Raw genomic sequence first — 14,495 nt, 5'->3', positions numbered from 1 at the left:
AGCTATGGAGGATATGGCCAATAGATCCAGAAGGAACAATTTACACCTCAGGGGCCTCCCAGAGTCAGAGGGAGAGAGACCCTTACAAGATTTACTACTGACCATCTTCAAACCGCTGCTCCCCAATCTACCAGCTGACCAATGGTGTATTGAACGAGCCCATAGGGCACTCTGCGCCAGGAGACTGGAATCCAACACCCCAAGGGATGTAATTATAAGATTCCTCCATTTCCAGATGAAGGAGGCCCTGATGCAGAGGAGCAGGGAGGAAGCGATCCACTATGAAGGGTCGGAATTACAGCTGTATCAGGACCTGGCACCTAGCACCCTCCAGAGGAGGAGAAATTGGAAGCCCATAACGGAGGCCTTAAGAAGAGCTAACCTGCAATACGCTTGGGTATTTCCTTTCAAGTTGTTGGCATTCCGGGAGGGGAGAGCCCATGTCTTGACAGCTGGCGGAGACCCGGCAAGATTCCTGAGAGATCTCGGAGCAACAGCCCCGACACAGCTAACCTTGCTTCCGATGGCGGCGGAAGAGCTGAGTCCACTACCCACGGATTGGCAAGAAGCTGGAGCCCGGAGACACTGATGAATAATACCGGTACTGTACTATCACAATGGGGACGTCAAGGCCTAAGGGGATATGGGACACTATATTACTTATAGCAGGGGGATGGGCTTGAGTTGCTGGGGAAACAGGTAAACCAAGATCCTGCCCCCTGCTATTGGGACTCACTAGCGGGATTGGAGATTTTGTGCCCCTTATTATTATTATTATGATATTTATAGAGCGCCGTCAAATTCCACAGCGCTTTACAATGGGTGGACGAACAGACATGTAGTTGTAACCAGACAAGGTTGACACACAGGAACAGAGGGGTTGAGGGCCCTGCTCAATGAGCTTACATACTAGAGGGAGTGCGGTATAGTGACACAAAAGGTAAGGATAGTATTAGACTAGTGACAGTTGCAGAAGAGGAACCAGTTGGGAGCTATTAACAGTTTAATTGATACGCTATTACGAAGAAGTGGGTTTTTAACGATTTTTTGAAAGAGTGGAGACTGGGTGAGCATCTAACGGAGGAGGGAAGCAAGTTCCACAGGAAAGGTGCAGCCCTCGAAAAATCTTGAAGGCGAGCATCAGAGGTGGGAGTACGGACAGAAGATAGACGTAAGTCTTCAGCAGATCGTAAGGGCCTAGACGGGACATACTTGTGCATAAGGGAGGATAGATAGGTGGGAGCAGCATTATGTAGAGATTTGAAAGCAAGAACCAGAATTTTAAATTGAGCTCTATATTTTATAGGAAACCAATGCTCACTTACTGCCGGGTGGGAGGAGCTGCCGGGTGGGAGGAGCTGAAGCCATTGGGAGGGGATACTGGGTATGGGCCTAGGATCACTCTGGCGAGGGGATGGAGGTGGAGGGAGCGCACAGATCTCCTATCGGAGGAGAGCGTAGGGAGGCATGTAATGCTACAAGGAGTGCTTGTAAATATCACCCGCTAACGATATGACTCTCTACGGTGAGACAGCTAACGAATGATAGGCCCCGGCAACACCCCCAGGGGTATCGAACTTCATCTGGAACTGCCTATTTATACCCCCGGGGAAAGCAGTGTGCCAACCCCAGGTTTAGGTGGGGAGTAGAGAGATACCGATCCCCTGTGGACTGAGGAGGGGGTTACAGATATTAACGATCCTTGGTTTGATGGGTCCTGGATTGCCCCCACCGAAAAAAAGGGGGGGGGGGAACAGAAACAGAAAATTGGCATAGAAACAAAAAACAAAAAACCAAACAAACAAAAACCCTATCCATACAGATACACCCAAACCACCATCAGGACTCCAGGTTACACAGCTTGGAGACACTCTATACCCCCATCCTTAGATGACCAATACGACCTGTACCACACACACACACACACGCATAACACCCTAACAGCCAGTGGCCTGGATCAGCCCAACATAACTTAATAGCTAACGACCTACCTACTTGGGCTCGTAACGGGATTGACCCCATTAAACCTACGAGGACGTGGGCTGAAACCCCGTGGAGAAAGATGTCGAGCTATGATCAACTTACTTATAGAGACACAGTTTGCCCACAACACCTGAGGGGGGTTCCCCCACCCTAAGACACGGCACAATCATATAATATGTACATATGCTGGGGATAGAAATCGGGAGTGCCAGATGATGCACAAGGGGATTGTACCCACTGAGACACTAAAGGCATCCAACACCTTGTCTAGGCAATGTTAAATTACGTATGATACAATAGTTCATTACTGTTGTTTTCTTATTGATCCTTCTTGTAAAATATTTTAACTGTATGTACATGATAGCAGTGAATTAGTAAACACCGATCCACAAGCCAACCTTCCATTGGTGAAAAGTAGTTCTCTCAACACAGCTTAGGACAGTTACAAAGCAGCGTTGTCAGGTTAGAGGCTCATTGACCCACATCTATTTCCAGCGCTGGTCGCGGGCGAGATGGGGGGTCGTGAACCCTACATTAGTCTGGCAAATGGTAAGACCAGACAATTCTGGTTGAGCACCAGTAGTGCTCAACTTTCTTTTTACATGTTTCTTCTGTTTACCCCCTTTCTTTCTCCTGCCCTTCCTTTCCCCTTCTTTCCCTGGGGGCAGGGGCCCATAAATTGGGCCGAGCAACGCGCCACGGGAGCAGAGGTGGGCATAACAAGAAGCGACACCCTCGGGACAAGAATATGGCTATGAAACTTACGTCCTTAAATGTAAAGGGCCTTAACACACCGAACAAGAGACGCCTCCTTTTCAGAGAATTGAAACGGATGAAGTCAGACATAGCGTTTATACAGGAGACCCATCTTTCAAAACAAGCTAAATTCAAATTAAAAGACCATACATTTGGAGGGACTTACGAAGCTAGAACGCATTGCAAGCGCAATGGCATCGCTATTCTCATTCGCAACAGCTGTCCTATACGAATAACAACTTATGACATAGACCAGGACGGACGCTACATCATCATATCAGGCATATTACTCTCACACACGATTCACCTTATTAACGTTTACGCCCCAAATCAACCCGTCGCAGAGTTTTGGGACATACTAAACGCCAAAATACAGGCTCTGCCTCACGGTATGATCATTCTAGGAGGTGACTTTAATGCTGTAGCTAGCCCTGCCATAGATAGGAGCTCGCAAAGAGGGGTCCCCAGATCACAAGGGCAGGGTGGACAAGAAAAATTGCTCCACAGGTTTATCGCGGACGCCGGGTTGGTGGACGTATGGAGAGCACATCATCCGAGCACTAATGATTTCACCTTCTATTCAGCCCCACATAGCACGTATTCACGAATAGATATGTTCCTCATTAACGACAGAGCGCTGGCCCGGGTCGTGGGATCGGAGATAGGGTCCATCTCCTGGTCTGACCATGCGGATGTCCACCTTACACTGGGGAACCTATGCGTCGCATCCCCGTGGACGTGGAAATTGAACGCATCCTTATTACGGGACCCAGAGACTGTAGAACGGCTCCGTTTAAATATCTCAGAGTTTTTAAACACCAATACTACCCCTGATATGCAGCCATAAACTATATGGGCAGCACACAAAACTGTCATAAGGGGATCCCTGATACAGATAGCAACTGCTAAAAAGAGGTTAAAATTCCTATTGACCGATTTACGGACCTTAGAACAGAGACACAAGGGACAACCAGATGATGAAACATATAGACGCTTAGAAGAGGTACGACATAACATATGCACCTTATTGCTAGATGACACGGCGAGATCCATGACATGGTCCAGAAGAACATTTTATGAACATGCTAACAAGATGGATACCTTGCTAGCCAGGGTCCTTAAACCCAGAATAAGACGTGGTCACATTACATCTATACGCCACCCCGATAACTCCATAAAAACCATGCCCAAAGACATTGCAGATATATTCACAGACTTTTATAAATCACTAAATAATCACTCCCCGAGCTCAGAGACGTCGACGGCAAGAGAAGAGGACTTGACGCATAAGTTCCTTAGCGACCTAGGTCTGCCCAAGTTACCACAGGAAGCTGTTGAAACTCTGGCTGCGGACATCACCCCGGATGAAATAGTTAGATCAATCACCGCCTTAATAGGGCTCCTGGACCAGACGGCTTCGATGGTAGCTATTATAAGACGTTCCGAGACAAACTCACACCCCACTTAACTACAGTATTTAATAGGTTTAGGACGGGAGGCACACCAAACCCAGATATGTCTCCAGCTACCATAATATTACTGCCAAAACCAGATAAAGACCCACTACTTCCCGAAAGTTATAGGCCCATATCCCTCATAAACTATGATATGAAAATTCTTGCGAAATTCCAAGTGGACAGGCTTAATCCCTTCCTAGTGAATATGATCAATGCCGACCAAGTAGGCTTCATACCGGGCAGACAGTTATTTGAAAACACCCGAAGGAACGTGGACCTGATATGGAAGCAGACAGTCACTTGAAACCCAACGCTACTAGTATCGCTTGATGCAGAAAAAGCGTTCGATAGACTGAAGCGGCCTTATTTGTTTACACTCCTGAAACACCTGGGTTTCCCAGAACAGTTTATGGCCTTGCTCAGAGCCATGTATAGCAATTTAAGAGCTCAGGTGAAAATTTCAGGGGCCCCGCTATGCCCTTTCCAACTCTCTAATGGGACGTCCCCTCACTCCCCTTTTATTCGTCTTATTGCTAGAACCCCTACTGCAGGCGCTGTGGCAACCCCCGGAAGTGAGGGGGTAAACGTGGGAGGGAGAGAATTCTTGGTCTCAGCCATGCGGATGATGTGCTCTTGGCGCTCACCGACCCGGTGAACTCGATGGAGGCCTTGCAGAAGGTACTAGGGGATTATGGGGTAATATCAGGCTACAGAGCCAATATGGCAAAGTCCAGTACGCTCTCTATAGGTGTTCCAGTGACAGAAACAACACCGATACGCACGACATACGAATTGAGCACCAGGCACTTAAATACCTAGGCATCCGACTGACGGCAAAACCAGAGAAACTATACAACCATTGATGAAGCAACTGGTGCGGGAGATGGAAACGTGGGGAGACAGACCTATCTCATGGATCGGAAGAGTCCATGCCGTTAAAATGAATGTCAGGATTCTTTTCCTGTTCCAGGCGCTGCCTATCCGCGTCTCCAAATCTCACTTACAGCCCCTACAGCAGGCCATAGGGTCCTTTGTCTGGCAGAATAAAAAATAGAATTTCAAGGTACATATTATACAGACCTAAGACGAGGGGGGGGGACTGGGCTTACCTAACCTTTATTACTATTATAAAGCAACGCAGTTGACGCAGGTGGCAATGTGGCACTCCCCCCCAGGAGAAAGGAAATGGGCAGATGTATAATCTCTCATGACAGGGGCAGACCTGCCACTATTCCTCATATGGGTACCCAAAGTGAACAGACCCATGATTAGAGCCACCTGTCAGACCATTCTCAACTCCTTTAAAGTCTGCGATGTATTTAACTACAAATTTAACTTGGCGTCCAACCCATCCCCTCTGATGCCATACCTCCGAAATAGGGCTTTCACCCCCGGAATGGCAGCCAGAGACTTCAAAATCCTGGAGCGAATAGGGCTACAGCGCATCTGCCACTTATACCAAGATGCGGAGGTTATACCTTTCGATACGCTGAGACAAAGGGGTCACCTTACCCCATCTGATTTCTTTAGATATATCTAAATCAGGGACTTTGCTAATCTTCAACATATAAGAGTGGCGGCTCAACAAAAGATGTCCTTCTTTGAACGCATATGCTTACAAGAAGCCATACCGAGAGGCCTTATTACGCTCATGTATGCCCACCTCTGCTCAGAAACTAGAGACTGGGGAAAGGTTTCCTACACGGATCATTGGGGGAGAGACCTAGGGGAGGAGTTAGAGGGTATAGAGTGGCAGGAGATCTGGGAGGCTAATCACACCTCATCGGTGTGTGTCACTCTACAGGAACAATCAATTAAAACTGGGGTACACTACCCCAGTCAAACTATATCAAATGAAAAAAACACTACGGATGAGTGTTGGAGAGGCTGTGGATTGAGAGGGACATATATCCACATGTGGTGAGAATGTCCACAGATGGTCACTTTCTGGAACCGGATAAAGGCGAGGTAGATCCATGGCTATACTTATTAAGCAGGCCCATAGATGGATGGACTAGGTACGAACAAAAGCTTATTCACAAAATTACATTAGCAGCACGGAGAGCCGTAGCCTCAGTGTGGCTTAAGCCAAACACCATCCATAGCAGGGGTGATAAATAGGATAAAAGAGGTTCACCAAATGGACGATCTAACAGCTAGAGTTAGAGGCACTTTAAAAATCTTCCAGAGGATATGGGAACCTTGGGAAAACTGCCCTCTAGGAAGTGTCAACTTTCCTTCTCACATTCTTGACAAAACAAAAAATAGTGTTGACCATCATATAGCAACCGGAAGACAGATATGAAATACATGCACCTAGCATTTGAAATGGGCACAACGATTACACTCTCATGTACTATAAGATAGGGCAATGCCCAATGAATAGTTCTGTGTGACAGATGTTCGCAAATTGTTTACGTTGTATTCCGATTGTTACCTGACAATTGTCTGTATATTTTTTGTCAATACAAAAAAAAAAAAAAAAAAAGATACCGAGCCAGGGAATTTCTCACATACCAAGAGTTCAGTGTTACAAAAGAGCTATTTAAATTCTAAGTTTAATCAACCATTTAAAGCATTTATGCTGATTAATATGGTGCATGTTAAAATCTTAATGTTCCTGTTGAATTACAAGAGTAGTAGATTTACTTGTCTTTACTTGAGTGCATTCCCATGTAAATGTTTAAATTCATCCACTCCAAACTTCAAATGTTCTATCAATTGGTTGTCTTATTACCCTGGCCTGTTTTGACACCTGGTGGCTCCTTCAAATAGAAAGCTACCAAACAGAAGATCTTAGTGACATCTAATGGTGGGTTGGAGTATAAAGCACATGTGGTATCATATCCATCACACTTTGGATTTGGGTCTTTAAAAGTTATAGGTGGGCATGAAGATGAGTTTTTAGAGTCAAAAAGGACCAACTTTGAGATGCTTTCATTTTCTATTTTGCTTTTACATCTGTTAGATATATGTATACCCTTTATTATACCAAGATACCAACAGCAGAAATGATGCAACCAAATATATGATCTTTATCAAGATTTATTTTCTGCTTCTAAAAAAAACAGACTAATTACGTAGATCATAAGAGAATCTGCTGAGAAGCAGCAGCAGACACATTTAGATTCTTCAGAACAAAGACAAAATTGTGGGAGCTGTGCATAAATACCAGTGATCACAGCAGCTCTCCTGGACCACGTAGTGAGGCTGGGCCTCTAAAAAGACATTAAATAAAAATTGTGTGTGTATAGTGTGAGGGTGTTTAATAATATAGCTCCATAATTTAGTAGCCATAATTATGGCATATCAACCTAATCTCATTGAAATTGTTATAGTGGCTGGAGCTGGAGAACCTTGGTGCTGTACCTTTGTATTCAGTGTTAAGCCTTTTTGTCCCCAGCAGCCTGTTCTGTGCTGTGCTGTTTAGGTTTATAAGGAAGCATTATCCCAGCAAGTATGAAGCCATAGGTGGTCGCCTAACTACACTAATTATAGAGCTCCCTCTGTGGCTAACCTACAAGACTTGCCATTTTAGAGATTTTCTGACCCAGTCGTCCCTCAGATCTTTTTTCGATTTCCCATTGTTTCCTGCTCCCAACACATGAAATTAAAGAACTCACTGTTCACTTGCAGTCTAATATATCCCACCCTTTATCAGGTACAATTGTAATGATATAATCAATGTTCTTCATTTCATCTGTCAGAGAGTGAGAGTGAGTGTGTGTGTGTGTGTGTGTGTGTAAAAAGATAACAATACTGGATACTGAACAAACAGGATTACAATGCAGTATGCACATTTTGTTGGAATAGGCCCAACAAATTAGAGCACTGCTATTACTAACCATTTGTATTTTTCAGAGTTACACAAACTTCCCTGTTAAACTTGAACACGATACATCCCTTTGTTTGAGAGAATGTATACAGGATCTCACAAAAGTGAGTACACCCCTCACATTTTTGTAAATATTTTATATCTTTTCATGTGACAACACTGAAGAAATGACACTCTGCTACAATGTAAAGTTGTAAGTGTACCGCCTGTATAACTAAATTTTGCTGTCCTCTCAAAATAACTCAATACACATCCATTGATATCTAAACCGTTGGCAACAAAAGGGAGTACACCCCTAAGTGGAAATGTCCAAATTGGGCCCAAAGTGTCAATATTTTGTGTGGCCACCATTATTTTCCAGCACTGCCTTAACCCTCACGGGAATGGATTTCACCAGAGCTTCACAGGATTCCACTGGAGTCCGCTTCCACTCCTCCATGACGACATCACGGAGCTGGTGGATGTTAGAGACCTTGCACTCCCCTACCTTCCATTTGAGGATGCCCCACAGATACTCAATAGGGTTTAGGTCTGAGACATGCTTGGCCAGTGCATCATTTTTACCTTTAGCTTCTTTAGCAAGGCAGTGGTCATCTTGGAGGCGTGCTTGGGGTCGTTATGTTGGAATACTGCCCTGCGGCCCAGTCTCAGAGAGGAGGGGATCATGCTCTGCTTCAGTATGTCACAGTACATGTTGGCATTCATGGTTCCCTCAATGAACTGTAGCTCCCCAGTGCCGGCAGCCCTCATGCAGGCCCAGACACTCCCACCACTATGCTTGACTGTAGGCAAGACACACTTGTCTTTGTACTCCCCACCTGGCATACGGTCCCCGCGCCCCGCCCCCCCCCCCCATTTTTCATTTGTACCACCTCTACAACAAATTTCAAGTTTTTGTTCCTCTTTCATCTTTGAGTTATAGTTAGTAAAGTAGTATAAAATAGTTTTACTTAATATAATAATCAAAGCATTCTCAAAAATGCCCTCAAATACAAGGCAACTTTATATCTACAAACCAATTAGTAAAATGGGTCAGTTTAATATGCTTTTACCACCAACATTCATTAATGGTAATTGGACATTGACCTGGTAGGCCGCCCTTTGCATATTAAGATTAGGTCTGTCCCCTACCACCTCCCATTGAGATAGGGGCCAATAAGCAACACCTCTTTGTAGACATAGCCAGTGTCTTAATGTATTTAATTCTGCATATAGAACTATTTGACAAAGGTACATTTACTAGCATTAAAACATGCAATGGGCATTTTTTGTTTTTCTGGAGTGGCACACCAATTCTATTTTTGTGGGGATTCAATGTTTAACTAGGGTTTAGTGTTGTGTAAATATTGTAGGCTCCTTCGAGCCGAGGTATAAGTGATAAGCTTATTACTAGGTAGCATGATAATCGAGTTGTATATTAGAACTTCCCAGCTGTGCCAGGTTAGAGATATTATAGGTTATATTGCTTAAAGGTACTAGCGATATTAGCTATTTACAATATATTAGTAGGCAGTCTAGTTTATCCATGCAGACCTTCTTAGCTGAAGTTGTAAGCTAGTGAGGACGCGCTCAACCTACCACCAGAAGTCCTAAAAAGGTAGGTTTAGTAAAAATATAAGTGTTGTAACATTAGTTTTATGTTCAAGTACACTAACCTTCCTCATAATGCGGCAGCAGAGAGGGGGAAGGGGGCACTGGTGTTAAGAGTTAGGGGATCAACGTTTATGTTAAATCTTTGTAAACCAAGGTTTATCACACATACACTGACTCTCCCCAACCCCCCTACAGACTGCCTAGATTGAAAAACATACATCTATAAAATATTTTATACATTCTAATCAGTGTATCTGATTTTTAACTATTTCAAAACAGATAAATTAGTGTCCGTTTGCTACAAGAACACTCCCATTCTTCAAATAAAGCATTCCCATAAAGGCTCCAGATTATGCGGTACTCAGAAAAGACAAAATCCACGTAAAAATATGTATTTTTTGTATTTTTATGGTTAAATAAATGTAAATCAGCATATCATAACATTTTACAACTATGTTCGTTTTAACAATGTGCAAATATTCAGAAAATCAACTCCTTTAAACAGTGTAAACAAAATGATTCTGTTAAATATATCTTTCACAGAAAACAAGTTTCAAATTTTTCAAACCTCATTACGTTCATCACTTCAGAACGGTGCATAACAAGTTAACTTATTTAAAAAATCTCGCTATGTATTTTCAGTTATTGCTTTAGATTAGAGTCAAGACTAGCTGCAGCATTATACACTATTCAGACTAAGATAGCTGAACAAGGTATTCAGACATAAGATTATGAACCCATATATCAGTGTCTGGCATAGAGGTATCCACAATATATGCCACTACTTTACGATCCCATGAATTAGTGCTTTCAATAACTGACTGTACAAGTGCCACGAGAGGCTTTTGTTCCACATGGTTTCGGAAAACAATTGAAGCTTCCTCTGACCACTGTTCACATTTCACACCTGCAAAGAAGCAAATCCCAAGTTAGTCTCAAAAAAAAAAAAAAAAAAAAAAAAAGAGCCTTACTACATAATTTTCAAAAATCACTGTGACGAAATGCCTTTTGCCACCGGATTTGTAGGTGACAAGCTGCCCTATTCCCCTGGCTGTTGGAGGAGCCTGATTGCCAGCCTCCTGCCTCGTGACTATGGCCCTGGGTTGTATGGCTCTTTACAAACATTATTACTATGGCCCTTTAAGAACTGCATTGTGGCTTATGGACTTGCATTGGACCATGCTGGCCCTTTAAGAACCGTCTGGGGACATATTGAGACTTTGTGTGACAATGCCCTTCTAAGACGGTGTCCCCAGACTCAGTTAAAATATTTTGTTCATTACCATTTTCCACTTGGTTCAGTAAATGGGGCTTACTGAACCAAGAACCACACAGGCGGACCACCCAGAAGTGGAAGTGTGCAGGCAATTTACCTCCCAGGCTGTGAGGTTACTGCAGGTTAATTGCCGACCGCTGGGTGGTGGAACTTTCAGCTGCAGAGACTTAGTCCCGTTCGAAGATTCGAACGCATGTTCGAATGGGACTTAGTTGTTTTTCTGCATAAAATTGACCGGCTACACAGCCCAAATCTATGGAACTGTTTTGGGCAGGAAAATGTGCTTGCGGTCGGTCATAAAGGACTTCCGTCTAACTTTTTATGTACTGGGGGGATTTGTATGATTTTTTGGTTATGTTTATATTTATGCTGATTCTGAATATGTATGTTTTATGTGAATATGATGCATATTTTTAAAGTTACAGTGTATGTATAAAAAGTATTTTTCCTGCCTGTGATAAGTTACATTAACCCATTGTGTTCAGTAATTATATCACAGGCAGAGGGGAGGGATTGTATGTTTGTGCTGGGTGTGTTTTACAATTTTCCTGTATATGATTGGTTGTACTGTGTCCCTCCCTGTGGGATGTCCTCTTGCATGGGGACTTGCATAAAAGTCAGTGTGTGGTCATTAAAAGTTCAGATCATCTTGGACCTTCATGAAGTTTCGGCTTATGTTTGGGGGATTGGAGAACTACACTCTGGGGATTGCTATAATCACTATACTCCCCAGGGTATAATCGCTAAGCTCTGCTAAGAGCTTGTTCTTGTTCCTGCTCTCTGGAATTCGGAGAGGTCCACCTACTGGAAGCTGGACCCTGGTCTTGGGTCCAGAGTGGGTGGAGACGGCGAGACCCCAACCAAGCTGCGGTGGTTCGTGGGGTCTGCAGTGGTTATGGTGTCAGGCAGAGTGCTTGGAGTCCTCGGAAAGCACTAGGAGCATCCGTCAGGGGAAGGTACCCGGTCGGGGTGCCAGCGGTTCCGTTACAATCACACTATAATTTTTTTGGGCTTCCTAGGTAATATCCTCAATATGAAACTTGATCGTAACTCAAAGGAGGCACTTTTGCATAGTAAACCTTTAAACTGCACATCTACAATGTTAAAACTAGTCCATAGAGCTTGTACCCCTGTCTGAATATGTATTGCTAAAAATTGGAACTTCCAGGTGCCCACTTTTACAAGACAAGTGCAACATATTATATACATGGAAGAACTCACCACTAAACCAAACCAGCAAAAATAAAATCTGGCTCACACTGCTTAGGTCAACAATCCATGCCTTAAAGGGACACTATAGGCACCCAGACCATTTAAGCTAATTGAAGTGGTCTGGGTGCAGTGTCCCTGTCCCCCCTTAGTCCTGCAATGTAAAACATTGCAGTTTTTGGGAAACTGCAATGTTTTCATTGCAGTACTAAGACAGCCTATAGTGATTGTCTACAATTCTTATGCGGAGGGCCTAATGCACTTGTGGCACATGTGCATTAGGAACCCCCGTCAGATGACACTGGTGCTGGAATTGGGTAAGTGACTTTATTGGCCATGGGGGAGGGGAGGGGAAGCACTATAGTGTTAGGGATCCAAATTTTTATTCCTAGCACTATTACCTTTACAACTTTTTTCCTTACATTTCTTTTTATTTTATTTCCCTCCCCTTTCTCCCCCCGCCCACCTCTACTCTGGCCAGCCGCAAGATAAATAATAAAAAAAAAAAAAAAATCAACATTGCAAGGGTTAAACTATGCAAGTGGACAAATAGCTTGGACTACTATTTTAATATATTTTCAAGTTTGGATCTGGATTTCAAACATTAGGTCAGGCTGACATTTGGATCAGGTTTGGGCCATTATGAGCATGGTTTGCAAAATCCAGACATAAATATTGTGAACAATCTCTGGGTTTTGCAGTCTGAATGGCCTTATATGAAACTGTGTGGTTTCCCCCTTTTGGTACAGATACATATGGACATTAGTGGATAACCCAGCAAGTGTCAAAGTAACTGGGTTATACAAAAATATATTCTATGACTAGCAGAGACTAGCAAAGATTTTAGTAATATCAACTATTTTGATTGTATTTTATCATGACTGTGACCCTGATGTTCGTATATTATGTTTTTAATTGTATATACAAAAAAAATCTGTTCACTTATTCTTTCAAATAATACCCGATTTCACATTTCAATTGAGTGCAGATTCACATTTGTATTTATTAATTCATTTAAAAGTTAGGTTAACTTATGAAGCCAGCACCTCCTTTGCATATATTAATACATATACACATTGTTTAAAACATCAAGGTAGGTGAGGTTTTACAGCTGGGGGGAGTGTTCTACCATTTGGTTACCACAGATTTACAGTCACGATAAGAAATAAATTACCTGCAAGCTGACTGGTTACAGCCTGGAATGGCAGTTGTCTGAACTTTTCAATCAAGGGTTGTACTTTTCTGCAACTGATCAGTTCATGCCTCCCATAATCAAGCTCATACACAGATACAAGACCATTTGTAAGAATTCCTTTCAAGACTACTCTGTACCACCTACATATAAAAAAATAATAAAAATAAATAAAAATAAACACAAATAAAATAAAACACAAATAAAATAAAAACACATTACAGATATTTGGAAATCCAACAAAGGGAAGCAATAATGTCAAGTTCAAATACACTCATCATATGTAGAATATTTTTTGTCGTACATTGTTTCTGCCCATTTACATCCCAGAGTTTAGTAATGTATAAAAGTGATAAATGAATCAAATCAAATAATCACTTCTAATGTCTATACTGAATAGAGTTTTTATACTCCTATTTCCTTCTTATTGGAAAACTCGAGCCCTCCATGTTACTAGTGCCCGAATATGAAAGGAAAATTTGTCCCTGTACTCCATGCAGTGATCTTGCACTACTCCTGAATATCTTTCTCCCTGCCAAATCGGTCCTTGATAATGCTTTCAAATACAGCAAAAAAGCTGCTGCCAAAACACAAAAGGTCTCAGCCAAAACACTAACCTCTGTATACAGTTTTACATAATTACCGGTATGTGATGTTATTAATTATATATTGAGGTACCTGCCTGACAACTCAGGCAGAAAGTCCAGAGAATTGAATTTGCAAGCCCTACATTTGACCATGTAACTTTAAAGGACCCAACAAGCCTGCACATGGGGGTACTGTTGTACTCTAGACATTACTGAACAAAAATTAGTATTTTATTGCAGTAAAAGCAGTATTATGACATTCACAGTTAAAATGCAATGAACCTGAAAAATAACAATTTCTTTATTTCTCACTCTTTAAGATTTAATTTGTATTAAATTGTTTTATATATAAATATTTGATGTGAAATGAGTGCCCTCTTTCTCCTGAACAAAAATGATCTAAGTGTATGGCACTTAAAGGGATCCAAAAGTGACAGGAAAACAACCCGCTTTCCTGGCACTGTAGGGGTAAAAGGTTCCCCCCCCTCGCAGCTGAAGGGGTTACAACCCCTTCAGCCACTTACCTGAATCCAGTGCCGATGTCCCTCGGCGCTGGGTCGGGCTCCGCCCACACTCCTGCTCTGCCGACATCAGCCTATGGAGAGTT

General features: G+C 42.8%; 1 protein-coding gene across 2 annotated transcripts in view; it reads right to left on the bottom strand.

Moving 5' to 3' along the window:
* Positions 1 to 10,043: 10,043 nt before the first annotated feature.
* TDRD7 (tudor domain containing 7) overlaps positions 10,044 to 14,495 on the bottom strand; it is a 64,263-nt gene continuing 59,811 nt past the window's right edge. For both annotated transcript variants that reach the window (XM_063455280.1, XM_063455282.1), the window contains exons 15-16: positions 13,284 to 13,444; positions 10,044 to 10,531 (exon numbers count right to left, since the gene is read on the bottom strand). In XM_063455280.1, coding sequence (XP_063311350.1) covers positions 10,320 to 10,531; positions 13,284 to 13,444 — 373 coding nt within the window. In that variant the 3' untranslated portion in view covers positions 10,044 to 10,319. The remainder of the gene's footprint in view (positions 10,532 to 13,283; positions 13,445 to 14,495) is intronic.

The sequence above is a fragment of the Pelobates fuscus genome, chromosome 5 (genome assembly GCF_036172605.1).
Source record: "Pelobates fuscus isolate aPelFus1 chromosome 5, aPelFus1.pri, whole genome shotgun sequence".
NCBI classification, from domain to species: Eukaryota; Metazoa; Chordata; class Amphibia; order Anura; family Pelobatidae; genus Pelobates; species Pelobates fuscus.
Note: the sequence above shows the minus strand (reverse complement) of the source record. Positions and strands in the feature narration are given on the sequence as shown.